At 39.8% G+C, this 25,689-nt stretch overlaps 1 protein-coding gene across 2 annotated transcripts; it reads left to right on the top strand.

Moving 5' to 3' along the window:
- The first annotated feature begins 6,038 nt into the window (after positions 1 to 6,038).
- On the top strand, positions 6,039 to 25,689 carry LOC140724875 (serpin A3-1-like). 2 transcript variants are annotated; one of them, XM_073039609.1, is made up of 6 exons: positions 6,058 to 6,144; positions 9,386 to 9,465; positions 16,525 to 17,180; positions 19,431 to 19,704; positions 19,819 to 19,969; positions 24,035 to 25,689. In XM_073039609.1, exons 2-6 carry the CDS (start codon positions 9,401 to 9,403, stop codon positions 24,233 to 24,235), a joined length of 1,347 nt encoding a protein of 448 aa, XP_072895710.1. In that variant the 5' UTR covers positions 6,058 to 6,144; positions 9,386 to 9,400; the 3' UTR covers positions 24,236 to 25,689. The 2 variants fall into 2 exon arrangements, with proteins under 2 accessions (XP_072895711.1, XP_072895710.1); XM_073039610.1 differs by lacking the exon at positions 9,386 to 9,465 and having other exon boundaries at positions 6,039 to 6,144.

The following is a 25,689-nucleotide window of genomic DNA, read 5'->3' as shown; positions in this document are numbered from 1 at the left end:
GTCTCAGCGTGAGTTATTGATGGTGCATCAAACCCAAAGCATGAATGACAGAAAATCATTTGAAGCCCAAGGCCCTTCCCACCCCTACACACAGGAAGCAGCAAAACATCAACCCTTCCCCAATCTGCATCAGCAAAAGAATTAGAGCCCCCAACTGCCCCACCACCACCACCACTTGTCATACAAGCAATAGCAAAGCCCCCAGAGACCAGGATATAAAAAGACACTGTTCATCCCAACACTTCAACATGCCACAGTACCCCTCTCCCTCCCTCTGCCTCTCTCTCAAAAGAGGCATCACTCCTTCCACAATGAGGAGGGAGGCCAACAGCTTCCTGTTTCGATGTTACAGTCTGCAGCTTCACACACTTCAACAGCATCGACGTTCTGATCTTCCATGACGCTTCAGTCGGCGACACAGGCAATACCTGCATCAGGCTGCCGTTTATTCATTACAGTTCAGTGTTCTACACCATCATACCCTCAGTACTAACCAACAAGCTCCAAAATCCTGGGCCTCTGTACCTCCCTCTGCAATAGGATCCTTGACTTCCTCATCAGGAGACCACAGTCAATGCAGATTGGAACTAATATCTCCTCCTGAACAAAAGGCATCACTGGCGCACATCAAGGATGCATGCTTAACCCACTGCTCTACTCGCTCTGCACCCAAGATTGTGTAGCTACACACAGCTCAAACACCGTCTATAAATTTGCCAATTAAACAAGTCTTGTTGGCAGAATTTCACACGGTGACGAGGAGGCGTACAGGAGTGAGACAGATCAGCTGGTTGAGTGATGTCGCAACAACGACCTTCAGTAAGACCAATGAACTGATTGTACACATCAGGAGGGGGAAGTCGAGGAAACACATACGGTATTAGTCCTCGTTGAGGGATCAGCAGTGAAAAGGGTGATCAGTTTTAAGTTCCTGGGTGTCAACATCTCTACAGATCTGTCCTGGGCCCAACATATTCTTGCAATTACAAAGAAAGCACCACAGCAGCTATATTCTATTAGAGGATACTTGATATATCACCAATGACTCACTCTAATGAGTGGCATCACCACCTGGTATGGAGGGGCCACTGCACGGGATTGGAGAAAACTGCAGCAAGTTGCAAACTCAGCCATCTCCATCGGGGGCACCAGCTTCCCCAGCATCAAAGACATCTTCACGATGCGATGCCTCAGAAATGCCACATTCATCATTCAGGACCCCTACCACCCGGGACATGCCCTTTTCTCATTGCTAACAGGGAGGAAGTACAGGAGCCTGTACACTTATGATTTTAGGAACAGCTTCTTCCCCTCTGCCATCAGATTTCTGAATGCACAATGAACCCATGAACACTATCTCAGTATTATTTTCTTTATTTTTGCTCTCTTTTGCACCAGTTATTTAATTTAACTTTATATATTTTTTATTATTATGTATTGCAATGTATTTCCTCCACAAAACAACAAATGTCATGACATATGTCAATGATATTAAACCTGATTGTGAAATGAGACTAGCACAGTCAGGTAACTTGACAGACATGGATGAATTACGCCAAAGCTGTACAGCTCCATCGCTCTGTTTCCCTCTTATCTACCCTAATAATTGGATACTCAAAAACTGTTTGATTATAATTCACCTGCTTGCACAGGACCCAGATTTATTTTTCTCCTATCTCAATCATGCAATTCCTGAGGTTCTTACAATCTGTTTTCTAGTACTCTCTTATTCCATCTTTTGCCTCTTCATCACTTTTTTTTCATCATTTATTTGGCATTCTTAACGCTCTCACAATTCTTTTCTTTACTAATTATTGACAGGATTAAAAGCTCCTGTTTTTTAGGAGTTTTAGGAGTTTTAACAGCTCCTAGCAACTGTTTATTTTGTCATGGATGGATCAATTTTACCCATGAAATTTTTAATTTTTTAGCATACAATGTTCAAACCAAACATTGACGATATACAGCATGTACTGTATATGTATATATACTGTAGCTAGGGTGTCTAAGACATTTGCAGAGTACTGTGGTAATTTTATGTATTACACTGTACTGCTGCCACAAAATAAAAACAAATTTCATAATATATGTGAGTGATGATAAACCTGATTCTGATATGGGTCTTTATTGTGGACTGAGAGTGGGAAGGGGGCAGGGAGAGGGGAATCATGGTTGGGAAAAGGGGAAGGGAGAGGGGAAGGGGTGGGAAGCAACAGAGAGACATTCAGTAATGATCAATAAACCAATTGTTTGGAATTAATTGACCTTGCCGGGTGTCACAGGGCTGGGTGTGTCTGCACCCACACTACAACCCCCCCCCCCTTCCCCAACGCTCCGTCTCTACCACCTGAACCACACCCCTCCCACAACGCTCCACCCTCACCATTTTCAACATCCTTTGCTCCTGCAAGATTTACAAACCCATTCTTCACTCCATGTTGACAAATAGAGTACTGTGCAAAAGTCTGAGGCATCCTAGTTATATATACTGTAAATGCCTAAGACTTTTGCACAATATGTATAGTCTGCCCTGCCTCAGGCCTATGGTAATTATCTCATTGATTCCATCAAGCTTTGCTCCAGAAAAACATTTCAAATTCATTCTCTGATACATCCTTCAAGGTACATTGACAAATTTGATCTTCTCAGTATGGCATAGATACTGCACTGCATATTGTACCACCTCCTCTTATTTATAGTTTATGATAATTTTACCACTATTTAAAACTACACTCTTAAAAACTACACTTCCAGTGTTTATTGACTGTTGTCATGTCCACCGTACTAATTCTCATTTCAGTTCTTCTCAGTCAAGATCATTCCACTGCTTTCTTTCCATCCTTTCTCTTTATAATTGTACCACTTCCTTCTTTCCTGACATTAGGTAACCTGAAATACTAATTTCCCAACCCTGGTCATCTCGTAACAAGACCTTATTAAGGCTGAAAGAATTGTGCCTAACAATTAGCTGAATAAATGCTTGTTCTAATACTATGTTTGTAGGTCAAGGTCAAATCTTTTACTGCCCAGAGCATTTTTTTTCACGTTGTACTTTTGTTATCCGAATGCCATTCCACATAGGCCTGTAGGCTTTGCCCAAATTTTAACATTACTGTTTTTATTTACTCCATCTTTGTTGCACAAACATAAAACTTCCTGTCACATTCAACACATCATTTTCAGCTGGGTTTGCCCTAATTCCAAAACTTTCACTACCTTATTTAATTTAAATCTTTATCTACAGCCTTTGGATAATTTACCTGAAGGTAGGCCCCAGCTGACTTAGTGGAACCTATCAAAATGGAACGGTTCCTTGTTTCCTTGATATTATGAATTGTATAACCCTTTCTCACACACTGCCCTTCAAGCCACACTATCATCCACTTAATTCATTCAAATATATTTTGTCATCTTGAATGCGGCTCTGCTAGAAATAGTGTGTTGGATCATGCTGGCCTCATGCACGAATACTCTTACCTAGTCCCTTCACTCTTTGGATTCCAATAATGTGACCAAGTGGTGTGTGTAAACAGCAGAGGCCCTCCCTTGAAACCTTGCAAAGCTGGGAGACAGAGGGAGGGAGGACAGCTTTCATAGTTCAAATACCTTTCAAAATGTTGAGAGACATTTAACATGATTAAAATCGAAGAAAATAATCCATAAACTAAAATCACTTGAAGTAAGAAAAACGATGTTAGATAAAATACAAATAATTTTTTAAAAATTAAACTGATGCAAAATAAATTTTAAATCATAAATATTCTTACCTCTTTACCCCGTGAGTCGGTTAAAATTTTGGTAGCTGCACAGGATCCAAGTGGCCTTCTCCCCAGCAGACATTGGTCTACCCTGCTGTTCAACATGTATTCAGCCATGCAGAGTTAATATGAGGTGTTAGAAAGACCATTGAAATCCCATTCAGCAAAGCAGACATCAAATCAGATTTTGCTCCTTGACTGATGCCACAGTTTGACATCCTGTATCTTTCAAACAGGTGAATGGTCACACCTTATTTCCACTGTAGGACAGTCTAAACATAAAGGGTACAGGTTTAAAGTGAGAGATGAGAAATTTAAAGGGAATCTGAGGAGCAACTTTTTCTGACAGAGGTTGGTGGGTAAATGGAGCTGCCAGTGGAAGTGGTAAAGACATGTACAGTTACAATATTTAAAAAATATTCAGACGGGTACCTGGATAGGAAAGCTTTAGAGCAGGATGGGCCAAATTCAGACAAATGGGACTAGCTCATGTGGCTGACTTGGTCAGTATGGACGAGTTGGGCTGAGGAGCTATTTTCCACGCTGAATAACTCTACAAATCTAAGAGCTAGAATTACAAGAACAAATTACCCTTGTGAAGGCTGACACAACTTGTATTTGCAAAAACTGAACTTACCCAAAATAATATTATGCAATATTTAACATTCACCCATGCATAGTATGTTTATTAGACTGGGCATACAAGTTACTGGACTATCTCCCTTTTCCTGACATACATAAAATAACTCTCTAGAGGGTGCACTGAATGGGTTCAGAGTACATTTTGTGGATCATTTAGCTCAACATGCAGTGAGAGTAGCTTGAATCTGCAGTAGAATAAATAGCTTTTGTCAATGCTCCTGTACTGATTATTACAACAAGCAGAGCTTAGCAGAACCCCAGCAGTAGCTGAGATCTACCTTCCCTGCTTTGAGGCAAGTTAAACCCATCTTCTACACATTTTCAAAATCCAACATCCTCGTTACCCTTCCAGCAAATCACTACACACTCCCTAAGGCCAAAATATTGTTCTAGGCTTAATGTCCAGAATTAAATATAGCAGTCCAAGGAGCATTTTATTAAGTATTATATTCCTAGTGACTATTCATAGAGACAAGAATTCCACATGCTTTTTTACCAATCTTCTCAGTTTATCTTGTTACACTCAAAGAGGTGCCCATCCATACCAGGCATTTCTGCCATTTACATCAGAAGGGTCATAGAGTCATAGAGCACTGCAGCACAGAAACAGGCCTTTCAGCCCATCTAGTCCGCACTGAACTATTATTATACCTAGTCCCATCGATCCATACCTGGACTGTAGCATCCAATCCCTGTACCTATTCAAATTACTCTTAAATGTTGAAATTGAAGCTGCGTCCACCACTTCCACTGGCAGCTCGTTCCACACTCTCACCACCCTCTGAATGAAGCATTCCTCCTCAGGTTCCCCTTAAATGTTATATCTTTCACCCTTAACCAATGACCTCTAGTTCCAGTCCCACCATACCTTAATCAAATCTCCCCTCATTCTCCTACACTCCAGAGAATAAAGTCCTAACCCATTCCTATAACTCAGGTCCTGAAGATGGGACAACATCCTTGTAGGCAGGTGATCAGAACTGCACATAATATTCCAAATTACCAAAAGCAACACCACACATTTGTCAGCATTAAATTCCACCTGTCGCTTTTCAGCCCATTTTCCCACCTGGTCCAGTTCACCCTGCAGGCTTTGTTAGCCTTCCTTGCTGTCCACTATGCCCCCAATCTTGGTGTCATTCACAAATTTGCTGTTCTAGTTTACCACATAATCACTCCAGATCGTTCATATTGAAGGCAAACAATAATGGGCCCAGCACCAATTCCTGCAGCACATCACCAGTCACAGACCTCCAGTCAGAGAGGCAACCACCTACCACCTTTCTCTGGCTTTTTCCACTAAGCCAATATCGAATCCAATTTACTATCTCATCCTGAATGCCAAGCAATTGAACCTTCTTGACCAGTCTTTAAAAAACTTGAAGAATTTTCTGATTAAAATTTTCTAACAAATAAATTATATGCGATTAAAACAAAATACTTTCCAATGTGAGAAATAAATCAGCATAATTCTTTTCCAAAAGTTCAGCAATGTGATTCCATTTAAATAACAAAGTTAAACATTAATAATTAATACAAAAAAAGAGGTTTTGCAAACTAGGCATGTGTATCAAGTAAATAACATTACTGTTGACTTTCTAACAGTGACCTTCCTGCCAAGACCCTAAAGTCCAACTATTTCACAACTGTTCATATACTTAAATTAAAAACAAGAGAGCAAGAAATCACAAATACTACATTGCCTCTGAGAAGAATAGCTAAAAGGTGGATCTGGAAACTATTGGTAAAGTATCAGTAAAATATTTTGTTAAGCAGTGCAGTTTATTTCAAGAAATCATTAGAGTTATTTTTGAACAGCTTTAAAATGCATATTGTTCATATTATTGGGAATCATAATCATTGATTAGCTCAGTTTAGAGCTATCATCTATGCAAGAATCTGTGCTTATTTACTTCACTAAACTGAAGGCGATATTTCAGGTATGCAAAAAAATTGTTCAAAGCAAGTGTTCATGATTTAATAATCATGAGCAGAAACAGTTTTTAAAAATTTTTTAATTTTTTTTGCTCAGCATAACAAGACTTCCAATTTCCTGATACATTTACATTTACATTTCCTCCCCTCACAGATATCAGCTATCAGAACACTTCTATCAAAATATAGACATTACCACAACATCCTATACAAAAGCCCTTATTAGTATAGCAGACAGGTTTACATCTATATACTGCAGAAAAGGTTGCCATGCTTTATGAAAACTGTTTGTTTTTGAGTGTACCATACGTGTCAAAAAGTCCAAAGGAATGTATTCCATGATTAATTTACGCCAACCAAAAAGTCCAGGGACCTTATCAGATATCCAACAAAGTAAAATGTCCATCCTTGCACAAAAAGTCAGGATGTTAAAAAGTTTTTTCTGATGTGCATTAATAATCTGACTGCTGGGTAAGCTTGAGAGAAAAGACACCAAGTCCAGTTCAAACTCCATCTTCAGAATCTTTTCCACTTCACCCAAAATATCACTCCAGTATGCCTGAACTTTGGGACAAGTCTAAAAACAGTGGGTGAAAGATCCAGTATTTATTTTACATTTAGAACACATTGGAGAATCCCCCTTCTTAAATTTCGAGAGACGATCTGGAGTCAGATGGACTCTATGCATCACCCTTCACTTCTATAAAATTTTGAGTTGCAATGCTTTAGTTCTATTACAAACTGAAATCTTCTTTGCATTATCACAAATGTCTTCCCATGTTTCCGCTGTAATTTCTACTCCCAGCTCCTCCTCCCAGATCCCTCCCAGGGGCTCCGACTCTCCACAAGAGCATTCCCTCAGGATGCTGTAAAATGTACTAATGGAGACTTCACCCTTAGAACAAAACACCCTCTTTTCTATGTCAGAACTATAGAAATCAGTCAACAATGTTTTTTTCTGTATACAATCTCTTATCTGAAAGAAACAAAAAAGATCCTTGTTGGGTATGTTAAATTTCTGCACTATATGACTGAAAGACATCATCGTTCCTTCATCACACAAATCTCCTAGATAGAAAATACCCTTAGAAATCCAGAATCCATTATGCCAGGCTGAAAATCTGGACTGCCGGTTATTGAAGTGAAGGGTGATATTTTCGCTGTGTTGTCCACAATTTGTCGCACCGCCCTCCAAGCCCTGACTGTATTAATTGTTATTGGATTGCGACAATATTCCTTAACGAGCTTCATCTTATTGAGGAAAGGCAAATCAATAAGAGGGCATTTTGCTCGTGAAGCTTCAATGTCTAGCCAAATTGAGGAGGGGTCCCTGCAAACCCAGTCAACCACAGGTTCCCCTTAAATAAAGGATATTTTTTTATATAATAAAATTGATATTTTTTGATGTCTGGAAAATCCAGACCCCCTAGACCAGGGGTGTCAAACTCATTTTAGGTCACGGGCCGGATTGAGCAAAATGCAGCTTCATGCGGGCCGGATCAGTCGGACGCGTGCGAACGCAGCTTTCGTTGCCTCCGTTTTTTTCAGCCTGCTCTCATGTGTCTCAGTCTCTGCTATAACTACAAAGTGTTTCACTTTACAAATTCCGTTTCTTATGAAGAAGACTGCCGAGCAAGACTGCCAAATAAACACTAAAAACCCTGAAAACCTGGTACCTGAATAAACTCAGCATTCGCCATATCATACGCCATAGGCGCTTCGATTACTGGGGCCAGCTTTAATAGTAATTAGATATTATCTCGCGGGCCAAAGATAATTCCACCGCGGGCCGGATTTGGCCTGCGGGCCTTGAGTTTGACATATATGCCCTAGACTTACTGGGAAGTTGTAACTTAGACATTTTAATACAGGGTCTTTTTTTGTTCCAAATGAAAGAAACAAACCAGCTATTTATTTTTTTAAGTATTTGTTGGGTAAAAATGACTGGAATCATTCATATTGGGTAGAACAGATGAGGAAGAATGTTCACTTTGAGCAAGGATATTCGGCCAAGCCAAGAAATGGTAAGAGTGCTCCATCGCTCCAGATCTGTTTGATTTTGTCAAATAACTGTGTTAAGTTAGCTTTGAACAATTGATCAAGCGTAGGTGTGATAAATATCCCTAAGTAAACAAAACCTGTCTGCAAACACGAGGAAATCTGCAGATGCTGGAAATTCAAACAACAACACACACAAAATGCTGGTGGAACACAGCAGGCCAGGCAGCATCTATAGGGAGAAGCGCTGTCGACGTTTCGGGCCGAGACCCTTCGTCAGGACACATTTAAATGGTCTGCGACCACTTAAAGGGGAAAACACCCTGAGTGTCAGGTACCTGCTGCAGATTCCCCAGAGGCATAACCTCTGATTTAGTAAAGTTGATTTTATAACCTGAAAAGGTGTTAAATGAATTGATGCATTGTATCAGGTGGTGCACTGATATAGCAGGGTTTGATAAGAAAATTAGAACATCATCCACATACAATGTAATTTAATGTAACTTTAGTCCTATGTCTGGAGCAGATATTTGGGGTCTCGCCGAATAGCCCCAGCCAATGGCTTCAAGATGCTGCAGGACTGATGCTCAGGCTTTAATATATGAGGGATCCAGGCTTATGATTTTTCAAGATTTTTCAGCAGCCGTTATTTGGAAGCGCAAGGAATTCGTCCAGGAAAAGAAGCGGCTGAGAGAATCCGGAATCCAGAATTTCATGCTATTCCCAGCGGCGCTGAAAATCACCTACAATGGGACCACCAAGATAATTGATTCTCCTGGCAAAGCTAAAACTTTTGTGGACACGTTGGGCTAAAGAGTGAATACAGTATATTGTGTAGCCCTGGTTATGGACAATAACATGGTCGATGGTTGCTTTATTTTACCTTTTCATTACTCGATGGCAAGATATCTTATAGGATGAGTAATGTCTTTGTTTTGATTATTGATTACAGTTTCATTATTTGTTTAAACTAGCGGTGCTGCTCCAGCCTGAAGGAGCTTAAACATGACGGTAACAAATCGGTGGATTGATAAATTATGTCCTGTTTTCAGTTTTGACTATGGTAAATGCCATATTGGCAGTGGGGCAGAATATGGAGCGCTAGAAGGTTGATATCCCCTTTAAGTGTGGGGTAAGTCCTCTTGTTCAGCGCTGTTGGCGCTTTGTTTTTTTATTTACTTATTGTTGCTCAGCTGATCTTAAGTCGGGTTTCTGCTCCTCCGGAGTCACGTGATTGTTATAAAGGGTTATGACCAGTAATATATTAAAATTGTGCACTTGGAACATTAAGGGCAGTCATTCACCAATCAAGAGAAAGAAAATCCTACTAAACCTGGAAAAGGAAAGGGTGGATATAGCCTTATTGCAGGAGACACTTTTAAATGATAAAGAACATCTAAAACTGCAACAGAGTGGATTTGATCATCTTTTAATACCAGGAGTAGGGGTAGCCATTTTAATTAGGAAGAACTTACCTTTTAAGTTACTAGACTGCATTAAGGATAAGTATGGGAGATTTGTGATTGTTAAGACTTGAATATATGGGGAGGAATATGCTATTCCCAGTGTTTACTGCCCTCCAGCTCGTCCTCTCAAATTCCTAACAGATGCGTTTTCCAAACTTACAAGCTTTTCAGTAAAAAACATTATTGTAGGTGGGATTTTAATTGTCTCATGGACCCATTGATGGACACAGTGCCTAATGGTCCCCAATTGCTCTCCTCACAGTCCAAACAAATAGAACCATAGAACATTACAGCACAGAAACAGGCCTTTTGGCCCTTTTTGGCTGTGCCAAACCATTTTTCTGCCTAGTCCCACTGACCTGCACCTGGACCATATCCCTCCATACACCTCTCATCCATGTACCTGTCCAAGTTTTTCTTAAATGTTAAAAGTGAGCCTGCATTTACCACTTCATCTGGCAGCTCATTCCACACTCCCACCACTCTCTGTGTGAAGAAACCCCCCCCCCCCAATGTTCCCTTTAAACTTTTCCCCCTTCACCCTTAACCCATGTCCTCTGGTTTTTTCCTCCCCTGGCCTCAGTGGAAAAAGCCTGCCTGCATTCACTCTATCTATACCCATCATAATTTTATACACCTCTATCAAATCTCCCCTCATTCTTCTACGCTTCAGGGAATAAAGTCCTAACCTATTCAATCTTTCTTCGTAACTCAGTTTCTCAAGTCCCCACAACATCCTTGTAAACCTTCTCTGCACTCTTTAAACCTCATTAATATCCTTCCTGTAATTAGGTGACCAAAACTGCACACAATACTCCAAATTCAGCCTCACCAATGCCTTATACAACCTCACCATTACATTCCAACTCTTAATACTTTGATTTATAAAGGCCAATGTACCAAAAGCTCTCCTTACTACCCTATCTACCTGTGACACCACTTTTAGGGAATTTTGTATCTGTATTCCCAGATCCCTCTGTTCTACTGCACTCCTCAGTGCCCTACCATTTACCTTGTATGTTCTACCTTGGTTTGTCCTTCCAAAGTGCAATACCTCACACTAGTCTGTATTAAACTCCATCTGCCATTCTTCAGCCCATTTTTCTGGCTGGTCCAGATCCCTCTGCAAGCTTTGAAAACCTTCTTCACTGTCCACTACACCTCCAATCTTTGTATCATCAGCAAATTTGCTGATCCAATTTACCACATTAGCATCCAGATCATTGATGCAGATGACAAATAACAATGGACCCAGCACTGATCCCTGTGGCATACCACTAGTCACAGGCCTCCACTCAGAGAAGCAATCCTCCACTACCACTCTCTGACTTCTCCCATTGAGCCAATGTCAAATCCAATTTACTACTTCACCACGTATACCTAGCAAATGAATCTTCCTAACTAACCTCCCATGTGGGACCGTGACAAAGGCCTTACTGAAGTCCATGTAGACAACATCCACTGCCTTCCCTTCATCCATTTTCCTTGTAACCTCCTTGAAAAACTCTAATGGATTTGTTAAACATGACCTACCACACACAAAGCCGTGTTGACTCTCCCTAATAAGTCCCTGTCTATCTAAATACTTGTAGATCCTACCTCTTAGTACTCCTTCCAATAATTTACCTACTACCAACGTCAAACTTACCAGCCTATAATTTCCCGGATTACTTTTAGAGCTGTTTTTAAACAATGGAACAACTGATCTATCCTCCAATCCTCCGGCACCTCACTCGTGGATACCGACATTTTAAATATATCTGCCAGGGCCCCTGCAATTTCAACACTAGTCTCCTTCAAGGTCCGAGGGAATACCCTGTCAGGTCCTGGGGATTTCTCTACTCTGATTTGCCTCAAGATAGCAAGCACCTCCTCCTCTTCAATCTGTATAGGGTCCATGACCTCACTACTTGTCTTATTTCCATTGATTCCATGCCAGTTTCCTTAGTAAATACAGACACAAAAAAATTTAAGATCTCCCCCATTTCTTTTGCTTCCATACATAGCTGACCACTCTGATCTTCAAGAGGACCAATTTTATCCCTTACTATCCTTTTGCTCTTAATATACCTGTAGAAGCTCTTTGGATTATCCTTCACCTTGACTGCCAAAGCTACCTCATGTCTTCTTTTAGCCCTCCTGATTTCTTTCTTAAGTATTTTTTTGCACTTTTTATACTCCTCAAGTACCTTATTTGCCCCCTGTTTCCTATACATGTCATACATCTCTCTCTTCTTCTTTATCAGAGTTCCAATATCCCTAGAGAACCAAGGTTCCTTATTCTTATTCACTTTGCCTTTAATCCTGACAGGAACATACAAACTCTGCACTCTCAAAATTTCTCTTTCGAAAGCCTCCCACTTACCAATGACATCCTTGCCAGGGAACAACCTGTCCCAATCCATGCTTTTTAGGTCCTTTCTCATTTCTTCAAATTTGGCATTTTTCAAGTTTAGAACCTCAACCCGAGGACCAGATCTATCTTGATCCATGATCAAGTTGAAACTAATGGTGTTGTGGTCACTGGAACCAAAGTGTTCCCCTACACACACTTCTGTCACCTGTCCTAACTCGTTTCCTAATAGGAGATCTAATATTGCATCCTCTCTAGTCGGTACCTCTATATATTGATTTAGAAAACTTTCCTGAACACATTTTACAAACTCTAACCCATCTAGACCTTTAACAGTATGGGAGTTCCAATCAATATGTGGAAAATTAAAATCTCCTACTATTACAACTTTATGTTTCCTGCTATCTGCTATCTCTCTGCAGATTTGCTCCTCCAATTCTCGCTGACTATTAGGTGGTCTATAATACAACCCCATTAATGTGGTCACACCTTTCCTGTTTCTCAGCTCCAGCCTTGGTAGACAAGCCCTCTAATCTGTCCTGCCTGAGCACTGCTGTTACATTTTCCCTGACTAACAATGCCACCCCCCCCCCCCCCCCACCCTTCATCCCTCTGCCTCTATCATGTCTGAAACATAAGCCCATGAAAAATCATGGGCTTATGTGGAGAACTAGGACTTGCAGATGTCTGGAGATTGTTATATCCCTCAGATAAAGACTTCACTTTTTTTTTTCTAATCCACACAAGTATTACATCAGAATAGACTTTTTCTAACCCCCAAAATGCTCCTAGATTTAGTTGTATCCTGCACAATTGGAAATATCACTAATTCTGACCATGCAGCAGTATATTTAAATATTAAGCCCAAAGATAATTCAGCACAATCTAGACATTGGAGGCTGAATCCTTTTATTCTAAAAGATAATAAATTTATAGACTACTTTACTTCCGAATTCAAAACTTTCCTATCTATTACAGTAATTCCAAATCAGCTAGTAGTCCATCAATGCTCTGGGAAACCACTAAGGCCCATGCAAGGGGATTAATTATCTCCTACTCTGCTAGTAAGAAGCGACAAGCTGCGGAACAGCAGTGCCAAGTGGAAGCAAGGCTTGCAGCAGCTGAAAATGATTATATTAATAAGCCTTCTGCAGCCAAGTTACAGAATATCACAGCCCTACGCTGTACACTAAACTCTTTACTTACACAAGCAGCCAAAAGAAAATTGACATTTGCTAAACAATGATTGTTTGAACATGGTGAAAAACCAGGTAGGTATTTGGCTTATTTAGCTAGAAAGAAAAATGCCTCTCAGACTATTGCTTCAATTAGGGATGGGACAGGAGCCCTCACTAGTAATTCTAAAATGATTCATGTTGTGTTTAAGAATTTTTATTCTAAATTGTAGCAATCTGAGCAATGTAATGATGGACAATCTAGGATGGAGTCCCTTTTCAGGACAGGCATTTCTTCTGAACAAGAGTCCCTTCTCAATGCTCCGTCATCAATACATGAGATACAGGAAGCTGTGAGACAGCTCCAAAGTGGGAAGGCCCCTGGTCCTGATGGACTCACTAGTGAATTCTATAAAGATTTCACAGGGTTATTATCAGAGTCTGTGGTAAACTATGTATACCTTTCTGGACACACCCCTCTGCTGACTGCTCCTGTGGCTCTTCCCACAGACCCCTGTATAAAGGCGATTGGGGTACTGCTCCTCCCTCAGTCTCGACATGGTCGTGGTCCCTTTTTCACTGTTAATAAAAGCCTATCATTCACTTCCAGTCTCCTAGAGTTATTGATGGTGCATCAGAGCCTATGCTGAACATGTTCAATCATGCATTTAATTGTGGTCTTTTCCCACCATCATTAAGAGAAGCTAATATCTCCCTAATTCTTAAGAAAGGAAAGAGCCCTGAAGATTGTGCCTCCTACAGGCCTATTTCACTGCTAAATGTTGACTTTAAAATCTTATCTAAAACCTTAGCATTGCAATTAGAAACTGTGTTACCTTTTCATCATAAAAGAGGATCAAACAGGTTTAGTAAAAGGCCGTAGATCATCCAACAATATCAGAAGATTACTTAATGTAATTCAGGCATGTCAGCAACAGGCAGTGGACAGCTTGGTGGTTTCCTTAGATGCAGAAAAGGCCTTTGATCGTGTCGAATGACCGTATCTTTAGAACGATTTGGTTTGGGCAGTAATTTTATTACGTGAGTGAAGGTTTTTTATAATGACCCTTTGGCTGCGATTCTCACTAATGGTATTAGGTTGGATAATTTTAGTATTCTGAGGGGCAGCCAGCAGGGCTGCCCTTTATCACCACTACTTTTCACACTAGTGATCGAGCCATTGGCAGAGCAGAAACAGTTTAAAGAAATTGCAAAAATGATATCACGAGCTGCAAAACTACAGGATGGCAGATGGGGTTGTCATCATTCTCTGCCCCAACTATTTGTTTAATTGTTATCATGCAATGGGAGAAAAATGAATGCCATCATGTGAGAAATGGTGTGTGTTTGTATGAGTATGTCAGCGGTGGTTTGATATTAGGTTGCACTGAGATATTAAATTGGATCTTATGACTAAGGATGTTTTTATTCCCACTTTGTAGTTTTTGTTTCACAGCTTACTGGGGAAATAATGGAGTTTGAATGTATCCTGCATCCAGTTGAACAGAGTAAGTTTAGAACCCACACTTTTAGGATGGACAGTATGAAGACTGAGACGGAACATTGTAATTCTGCATCCTTTGCAACCATGGGGTACAGAATCTTACTAATTGGGCTAGGTGTACTCAATCAGGGCAACAGACTGTGTTACTGATAGAGTTGCTGGAAATCCAACTGCCGATGTATAGTACAGACAATGGTGAAATTCTAGACTTGGTATTTGAGTGGGATTTAAGTATTGAGAGGTAGAGCAGCAATAAATGAAAGGTGATTAGAGCACAAGGCTTCAATATTAAATTAGGCAAAGAAAGATGAATAACGAAAGTTGAATAAGTCAGTGAAGTAAGAAAACAAGAGTCAAATTTAAATTCTGATGTTTTAAAATATTCTAAAGCGTTCCACAATCTTAAAGATTAAAATCATATATTTGTACATGTTTCCTTTTTGAAAAAGTAGCTGATTGCCTGCCATTCATACTTATAACCCTTTTAGAATAATACATTTACTGTTTATAAACACAAGAGATTCTGCAGATGCTGGAAATCTTGAACAACACATATAAAATGCTGGAAGAACTCAACAATTCAGACCACATCTATGGAGGGGAATAATGATCCTTTATCATAAGGGGAAAGAAGCTGGAATAAGAAGCTGGGGGAGGGGAGGGGAAGGAGTACAAACTGGCAGGTGATGAGGGGGATGAAGTGAGAAGCTGGGAGAGAATAGGTGGAAGAAGTAAAGGGTGAACGTGGAAGGAATCTAATAGAATTTGAGATCCACTGAAGAATCAGAATAAAATGCTGAATTTGAATTATAAGTTAAATTGCATCTCTTCCTCACCTCAGCAGCCTGCTAATTTGCATGCCGTTAGTGGTCTGGATCACATTTGCTCTAGCCCTTGCCTGAATACTCCATTCCTGCACATCCTGCAAATTCACTTACTTTTAGCAGCCATGTGGTTCCTTTGAAAATCTTGAGGGCTTTCCTTCAGTGGAATAATGGAATGACCTGTGAGCAGCAACTGGGCCTCAGATGGTGGATCCTGAAACTCTACCCCTGAAATGTCATGATGGCCTGTTGAGACCTTGTGCTGTCAAAGGCCCTTGTTAGTTACTTCTAAATGGTATCAATATATTGAAACAATAAATTAAATTAAAACAGTGTATTTTTTGACAAAATGATTATAATGGAGATTAAGATGAAACCACTCATGGGCAGAATACACTAGCAACTAGGAGCACTTCAACCATTGCTCACCACCTGCCCACCCACTTAAACCAATGCCAAGATGAATGAGATCACTTTAACAACTTCAGACAAGGCAGGTTAACAATGGCATTAAGAACCTCACCATCCACAGCATGCTATCTTCTCTTCTCATTAATACCATCAGGAGAGAGGTATGGGAGCCTGAAGACACACAGTCAATGTTTCAGGAACAGCATCTTCCCCTCTGCCATCAGATTTCTGAACTATAATGAACCATGAGCACTATATCACTATGTTGTTCTCTTTATGCAGTACTTTTTATATTTCTTATTGTAACATATTTTTTGCACTGTACTACTGATGCACAATGACAAATTTCACAACATAATCCAAGAAATATAATTTAAACACAATCCAAGAAATATAATTTACAAAGAAGGCAGAAGAAAATATATTAAAATAATCAAATTTCCTTTCATTTGAAATAGGAATCAGCTGGAGAAAATTATGATGCCATCAGTGATTTTGCTGTTAATCATTACCTTATTAACTGGGACAGAAGCTTCTACAGTAAAGAAGAAACGTCATGAGAATTATGAAGAAAATATTCAGGGACATGGTGAAGAATCAGCTTTGGCAGAAGTTTCATCAGCAAATGTCGATTTTGCTTTCAGTCTCTATAAGGAAATTGCTAACCAGAGCTCCTCAAATGTCCTCCTCTCACCTTTGGGCATTTCCACGGCTTTAGCCATGCTGTCTCTGGGAACCAGGTCGGCAACTCAGGAACAGCTTTTCAAGGTACTTCACTTTGAAAACATGACACAGGAACGAATAATACAAATGAGCAGAGGATACCAGCAACTCCTACAGGCCCTGACTGCAGAAAACAGTGAGATGCAGTTGCTTATAGGAAACTCTCTTCATATTCAAAAGGGATTTGATGTATTGCCAAGGTTTCTAAATGAAACCCAGAAGTTTTACAATGCAGAAGTTTTTACTTTAGATTTTAAGGATGATCCTCAGAATGCCAGACAACAATTGAACGATTACCTTAAAAAGAAGACAAAGGGGAAAATTAAAGAGATGTTTACCACAGTTCACCCTTCAACTAAACTATTGCTTATTAACTACATATTTTTTAAAGGTGAGTCAAGTATAGTATATTAACATTATACATGCCATTTGTTAACTATACTTTCAGAAGTTCTTTGACATTACAATATAAGCATTATAAATAATTTTATTAGAAATTTGAAACAGAAATTTTAGGCAACAAAATCTGCTCAATAATTCCAACCATGGTGTGATTGATAGATGGATATAGATACTTTATTGATCCCAAAGGAAATTACAGTATCACAGCAGCATTACAAGCGCACAGATATAAATATTAGAAGAGAAGTAGAAAGAATAAAAAATAAGCTAACTCAAACAATCTAACAGGAAAGGGTCATCACTTCCCCGGCTATAGGTTGACTCATTATAGAGCTAAATGACCGAGGGTAAGAATGACCTCATATAGCGCTCTTTGGAGCAGCATATAAATCTTAGTCTATTCCTAAAAGTACTCCTCTGTTCAGCTAAGGTGGCATACAGAGGTGAGAAACATTGTCCAGAATTGCCAGGATTTTCCATAGGGTCCTTTGTTCTACCACAGCCTCCAGTGTATTAGAGGCAACTCTGGCCCTTCTTGTACACAGCCTTTGTTTTGGTGCTCCACTCACGTCTGTCATCCAGGTGCACCCCCAGGTACTTGTAGGTCCTCACCACATCCACATCTTCTCCATCAATAGTAACAGGGAGCAATGCAGGCTTAGTCTTCCTAAAGTCCATCACCATCTCCTTTGTTATACTGATGTTGAGCTGCAGATGATTCAGCTTGCACTATTCGACAAAGTCCTCCACCAGGGCCCTGTATACAACCTCCTGTCCTCCCTTATTACACCCAACTATTGCTGAGTCAGACCCTGACTGCCCCACACCTAACTGTTAGGGTCACTCTTCTATTACTAAAAATGTGGGTTAAACACTTTACGAGGGGTGATTGATAAGTTTGTGGCCCAAGATAGAAGGAGATGAGTTATTAACTTTCAACTTTCTGCATAATCACTCAAAGGAGTTGACGTGCATGTGCATGTAATGAGAGTTGTATAACTCATCTCCTTCTACCATAGGCCACAAACTTATCAATCACCCATGCTGTGGACACTTTCTGGAGGTCCAAGATCCGTATGCTCCACGACTGCTGGACTGAGTGTGTAAATGTAGGAGGGGACTATGTTGAAAAATAAATGTGGTAGACCACAAACTTATCAGTCACCCCTCATATATCCCTTTACTGTTATGTCCCTTTAATAAGCACATTCCTAATTTGGCTTTCGACTTTTTTCTTTGAAACTATACCTTCTCACCTTTCCCACCTCCATCCTGACTACAATACTTATTATCCAACTTGCAAGTATATTAGATCCAGCCCTGGTTCAGCCAAGCCATTCTTAAAGGAGTAGTTCCTTAATTCCCCCAATAAAAGATACAAGTGATGGCCATTCAAAATGCCTCTCTCCCACATAAATCCTTTCAGCCATGCATTCAATCCTGTGCAACAATCAAACTTGAGCTAATGTACAAACAGCATAAATTACTAACCAGTTCTACCTTTTAATTCTTGACATCTTTTCCAACAGATGGAGCCATGATAGAGTCCAGTCCTAATCCATTTTCTATCAACAACCAGGTCGTGCACAATATCAGAACTCCTAATCTGTCTAAGTCTTTCTGCAGCCTTCCTATTTCCTCAACACTACCTGCCCCTCCACCAATCTTCTTATCATTTGCAAACCTGGCAACAAAGCCACGTATTCCATCATCTAAATCATCAATATACAGCATAAAAAGAAGTGGTCCCAACACCAATCCCTGCAGAACACCACTAGTCACTGATAGTCAACCAGAAAAGGATCCTTTTCTCACTGTCTCCTACTAATCAGCCAATGCTCTAACCATGTTAGTAACTTTCCTGTGATACCATGGGCTCTTAACTTGGTAAGCAGCTTCATGTACAGCGCCTCATCAAAGGCCTTCTGAAAATCCAAATATACAACATCCACTACATTCTCTTTATCTATACTACTTGTAATCTCCTTAAAGAATTCCAACAGGTTCATCAGGCAAGTTTTTCCCTTAAGGAAACCATGCTGACTTTGTCCTATCTTGTCCTATGCCACCGAGTACTCGATAAACTCATGCTTAACAACTGACTCCAACATCTTCCCAACCGCTGAGGTCAGGCTAACTGGTCAATAATTTCCTTTCCGTTGCTTCCCTCCAGAAGAAAACTCCCATGCCTTTTGGATCAGTCACTGAGAATGAACTCTGTTTTATTTATGTCTGACAGGAAAGTGGAAGGAACCATTTAATACAGCGCACACTCAAGAAGCATTTTTTAATGTAAATAAAACCACAAGGGTAAAGATTCAAATGATGTTCCAAGAGAGTCAGTTAAATAAGATGAACGACTATGAACTTTCCAGCACTGTAATCAAACTTCCTTATTTCGGAAATGCATCCATGATCGCCATCCTGCCAACAGAAGAACAACTAGAATATGTAGAACAAAATCTTTCCAGAGAAAAATTTGAAGAGTGGCGTCAAAAATTGTCTTACAACAAGTAATTAAAAACTCATTCCCAAAAGTCAGTTTAAATTATCATACCTGTAAAACTGCTGTTTGATTGAAAATATTTGTGTTTTCTTTCTCCCTTGTTCGATATTTTGTGGAACAGGGAACACCAAAGGATCTTCTTTCCAAAACTATCACTATCAGAGTTGTATGAGTTGGAACACACTCTCACGGAAATGGGTGTAAGAGATTTATTTACATTCAATGCCAATCTGCTTGGAATAAGTGAAAATGAAAATATGAGAGTTTCAAAGGTAAGTTGTTGGATTTGTTTATCCTGATATTTTGTTCCATTTCAGTGTTGAACAATTGAAGTCAAACAGAGTGCTTCTTGGCCTTGGGGAAAAATGATTTGAGTGGATTAACTTCAGGAATCAACAATGAAAGGCAACAATACGGTACTGTCAACTCTGGGGCAAAAAGCAAATTGCTGGAGCATTTCAGTGGGCTGAGTTGCATCTACGGGGAAAGGAACTGTTGATGTTTCGAATCAGGTCTCTGCATTAAGACCTAGAGTACAAAGGGAAGATAGCCAGTATAAGGATGAGTGGGAGAAAGGGGTAAGACTGGGGCCAATAGGTGACTGGTGTGGAGCGGTGAGGAATGATCGGTAGGTGAAGTTGAGTGGGGAAGGCAGAGGGGTAGAATTGGGAGACAGAGTGTGGTGAACTACATATACCTGTCTGGACACGCCCCTCTGCTGACTGCTCCTGTGGCTCCTCCCACAGACCCCTGTATAAAGGCGATTGGAGGCACTGCTCCTCCCTCAGTCTCCAGGATGTTGTGTGGTGGTCTCTTGCTGCTAATCGTGGTCTCTTGCAGCTAATAAAAGCCTATCGTTCGCCTCCCGTCTCCGAGAGTTATTGATGGTGCATCACAGAGGCAGATGGATTACAGGTGGAAGTACATGGGGAGGAAAAAGGAGGGAGCCGGTGAATGTGGAGACATTAGCTGGACGATGATGAGTGGGGACACAAAGGCTACAAGTGCCAGAATCTGAAAAGAAGGTGATAAGGGAGTACTGGGCAGATGCATCCAGATGGGGGTGGCAGGTGGATGAAACCATGATGGGAATAAAAATGAGTGATGAGCAGGGGTGCAGTAGATGGGACAGGGAACTGTAGTGGGAGTAGTAAGGGTGGATCAGAAGGAGAGAGAGAGAGAGAGAGAGAGAGGAGAGAGAGAAGGGGTTAGAGGGGAGATGAGAGGTATTGGTTAAGGATTATCTGAAATTGCAAAGTTCAGCTTTCATATCATTGGGTTGTAGGCTACCCAGGTGGAATTTGAGGTTTGTTATTAATTCAGTTCTGGAAATCGCTGGTCCCTGGAAACTGTCTTAAATCTGATGGTATTTTTGAGAAACTGGGATCTACTTGTTAGTTCCGGGGCATTTCAAACTGCCCATCTGCTTCAGAAACTGCAAGGACTGAAAGCTGCCTAATTACTCAGGGTAGTGGAGGGACAAGGAGTCGCTCACCATTTCAGGGTATTGCAATGACAGAGAGCTGCTGGTCAATAGAAGATATTGTTGTAACTGAGAGCTACCGGTCGATCTCAGCAATTGATGGGATATAAAGCTGTGGGTTATTTCAGACTGGTGTTATTTCAGTTACTGATGATAAACCTATAGAGCTATTTGAGATTTTGCAAAAATATTAAGTCTCTCTTTAATCTGCCCAAAAGTGTGAGATTTAGAGAAGGAAGTTCTAAGTATAAACTCCAAACTTGGGCATAGCTATATTTTGACTCAAGTATAGTAAAGGGCTGCTATTTTAAGCATACACCATTGCAGTGTAAGAAATACATAATGTGACGCCACTGCTACTAGAGGTGCCCCAGTGATGACTTCAGTTGGTATTTCAGGACAGCACTGTACTGGGCAGCATTCCAAATGAGCCAACAAGTTATCAATGCTTCTGGCTCCTGTCTCAGTTTTCCATTCATTCATTCCTTGTGTGTGAGCATTATTAGGAAGGCCAACATTTGCAAAGAAGAAAAGAAGAGATACAGGAGTTCTGCAGATGTTGGAGATCTTGAGCAACACAGACAAAATGCTGGAAGAACTCAGCAGGTCAGGGAACATCTACGGATGGAAATGGACAGAAGACATTTTGGGCCAAGACCCTCTTTCAGCCAGAAGTATCTATAACTTGTTGGCTCATCTGGATGAATAATGTACACAGCTGTCCAAAATATAGGAGCAGGAGCCACTGAATATGATCATGGCTAATCATCAATCTCAATACAAAATTCCTATTCTCTCCCTATAGCACTCTTGAGTCTAGAATTTTTTCAATATGCTTAAAAAAAATGGAGTGACTTGGCCTCTATAGCACTCTGCGGGACAGAGTGAATACTACTCTCAGAGTGGTATTTCACACATACACCAACCTCTGAGTGAAGAACTGCATATCTCAGTCCTAAATCTCTTGTTCTAGAAATTGAGAATCTGCCTCTGAGACCCACCACCTTCTCCACAACTCCAGTACGTCTAACCCCGTCAGAACTTTGTATGTTTAATTAGATTCATTCTACCGAGCTACAGCCAATTCAATCCAGTCCCGATGAAGGGTCTCAGCCTAAAACGTTGACTGGTTATTCATTTCCATAGATGCTGCCTGACCTGCTGAGTTCCTCCAGCACTTTGTGTGTGTTTTAAATTCTAAATGGTTTGTGGCTGGGAGGGGAATTTACCAGTAATCTATAGATTATTTATTTCCTGTTTTAAGTGTCTTATTGTTGAAAAGGCATTCGTATCATAGACAGAGTGATAGCACTGATACTCTTGGGATACATTTTCAAAAGATGAGGCATACACCGTGTATTTTCAATCAAACTATCTCACTGCACATCTGCAATATGTGTACTTTCCCTATATTAGCATCTTTCATAATAAAAGTGGAAGATCAAAGGAGAGAGTAAGGAAAATAATAAAGAGATGAGAGACGGGGCACCTAATAATTAAGTGCTACACACTCAAAAAAGAATTCTGCAAAGATGATGTGTTAAATTAATGATGAGCCTCCTTCCAAACAGTTGGTTGTGACACAATAGCCAACTGATTAAAAAGACCCTACCTGGTAGAAAAATTCTACCAAGCACACACTGGCCAAATCAATAGGAGAGTCAAGCATTGACCCTGTCCTCTTATTCTGGGAAAGGTATTGCCTCACTTGATGGGCTGCTGCAAGATGACCAATGAGGAGACACTTGAGATGTTGTAGTTCCAGTGATGTTACAACTTGATTGAAAATAGATTAGGAGATAATATTTACATTAAAACTGTATATATAGTGACATACACGTACTTTGAATAAATTTACGCTTTGATTTTAATTTGGAGACTTGCCTCTATAGACCTTTATGATGGAGAATACAAGGTTCACCACCCACTGAATTCTAAGGGGTTTCAAAGGGGAATAGGAAAAATTATTTCCTGTTATAGCAGAATTAGTAGAAAGTCATCAATATATTGGCCTGGTGTTTCCTTAAAGAGGCTAACTGTGTAGGTTGGTGCCATTCATAAACATGCAAATGTATCCAAAAACTTAAAGAACTATTAGTAATTAAATCTATTTAAATTAGTGCAATTAAATCAAAGCCAGCACACTGATAAAATCACAAGGAAGGCACACCATTTTCTGAGAAAGTTTACAAGGTTCAGCATGTCACCAAATACTCTAACAAACCTCTACAGATACACTGCTAAAAGTATCCAAAACGGTTGCATTATGGTCTGGTATGGCAATTTGATGTACAAGCTGCAGAGAGTAGTGTACATACATCATGGGTATATCCTTTCCGCCATCAAAAGTATAAGAAAGCAACATCTATCATCAAAGAACCCCACCACCCAGGCCATGCCCCCTTCTGACAGCTACCATCAGGCAGAAGATACAGAAACTGAGGACCACAGCTACTTCTCGTTGATCACCGAGTTCTTGAACCAACTTGTACAACCCTAAGGACTACCTTAGTACCTTAGTCTGGCAACACGATAAGCACTTTGCACAACAATGGACTTTGGGATTGTTTCCAATGTAATTCATATTTACTTTATGCTTTTCTTTTTAACCAGTTGGCAACACTTGGAGTATTCTGTGCAGTTTTGGGCTCTTTATTTTAGAAAGGATACACTGACATTGGAGAGGGTTCAGACAAGATTCACGAGAATGATTTCAGGAATGAGAGGGTTACCGTATGAGGAACGTCTGGCAGCTCTTGGGCTGCATTCCCTGGAGTTCAGGAGAATGGGGGGGGGGGGGATCTCATACAAACATTCCAAATGTTAAGTTATTTGTAAAATTTCATTTCATTAGGTTACTCATAAAGCAGCGCTGGACATCGATGAAAAGGCCACGGAAGCAGCTGCAGTCACTGATGTAAAAATTGTTCCTTTGTCCCATCAGTCTTCGATCAAATTCAATAGGCCATTCCTCCTCATCATCTATGAAGAGAATACAAACAACATCCTCTTTCTTGGAAGAATAAAAGATCCATCAAAGAAACGCTCTCCTTGAATCTAACATGTATCTGGAATAATTCAGGCTATTCAACTTTAGAGCTTAAAATGATAAATCTAATGTTGTAGTACATCATCTTGATAATTATTTCATCATTAACTTCATAAATTGGTGGGAATACACAGGAGATCTACCAGTAGCTGTAAAAGCACATTAATTTGTCACAACAACAGAAGTAACTACATTAAAGGAGAATGATTCTACACATTTCCTGGCCAAACGGATAGTAATGTTAAGCCAAACAGAAAGGAAAACTAAAAGTTAAGCAAATATTTCAATAGGGAACATTAGGGAGAAGTTACTCAAGCAACTCATACAATGAAAGCAGGATGAAGTGATATGAGTTTTGAAAAAAAACCTGAGGAATTTCAAGATCTGTAATACTTCCAAAAATTCAAGATTGAGAGAGAAATACATTAAAAATTAAACTGGTCTAATGAGCCTATTCTGCATAACATCTTCTGTGCAGTGATACCCTCTGTCCCAAAAATAAAGTCAGAAGGGTATAACAAAGATAGAAACTAGCAAGTTCTTTGAGGATAATGTGCAACATGAAATACAGGACAGTGGAGGACACGGGAAGAAAGTTATAAATTCCTGCATGTGCTGAAATTGGTCCAGAAAATGCTGTAAATACATAATACACATTAATTTTAGACAAGGTGGTTCTTCTCTTCTATACTTAATTAGAGCTCCTGATCTTAAGAGATCAAGTCAAACTTGCTCTCCCAGAATGCACAGCCCTGCATCAGAGTAGTGAAGAATACTAAGGCATCCTTCAGAAATTAATGTTCCGATTAGAAAACAGCAAAATATCCAGGAAAACATATCCTGTTTATTTGTAGATTTCTTTATTTTTTGTTGATGAATCAGCTGAAATTAAGTAATTATCACTTCAAAAAAATGTTCATATATATTCAGGAAAGATCTGTTGACAGTAATTAATAAAAAATAGATTTGTGTGTCTCTATATCTGGTCCCTGTAGAATTAGTTTTCTAATGACATTTTCTGCTTTCCTGGTAGTAGTTTAGCCTCTGATTGACATATTGTAGACATTTATCATAGATCAGGTTATGTCCAACATTTCATAGTTACCAGCCACTGGGACTATTTTGTCAGTAAATGATATTAGTAAACTATTAGTAAGCTGTCATATATAGTAAATTAGTAGTCTTTATTCATGTTGACTTCTAATTTTTTTGATGAATTCTAAATAATTTGATATCTCTGCTCTTAAATTATCTGTACAAAATGATTAAAACCTTCACAAGCTTCAATATGCTGCAAACCTCTTCACAGTAAGTGAAACAATGCAGAACGTTCTTCAACTGTGCAGACCTCTGCCTCGATTTTCATGAAAAGAATTTTTAACCCACTGTCTGCTGATGTGTACTTAATATGTCAGTAATATTTGAATAATATTATAAATATATTGTTTGATTAAGCATTC

Source organism: Hemitrygon akajei, chromosome 3, assembly GCF_048418815.1.
Source record: "Hemitrygon akajei chromosome 3, sHemAka1.3, whole genome shotgun sequence".
NCBI lineage: Eukaryota > Metazoa > Chordata > Chondrichthyes > Myliobatiformes > Dasyatidae > Hemitrygon > Hemitrygon akajei.
This window is presented reverse-complemented; position numbering and strand designations above follow the sequence as displayed.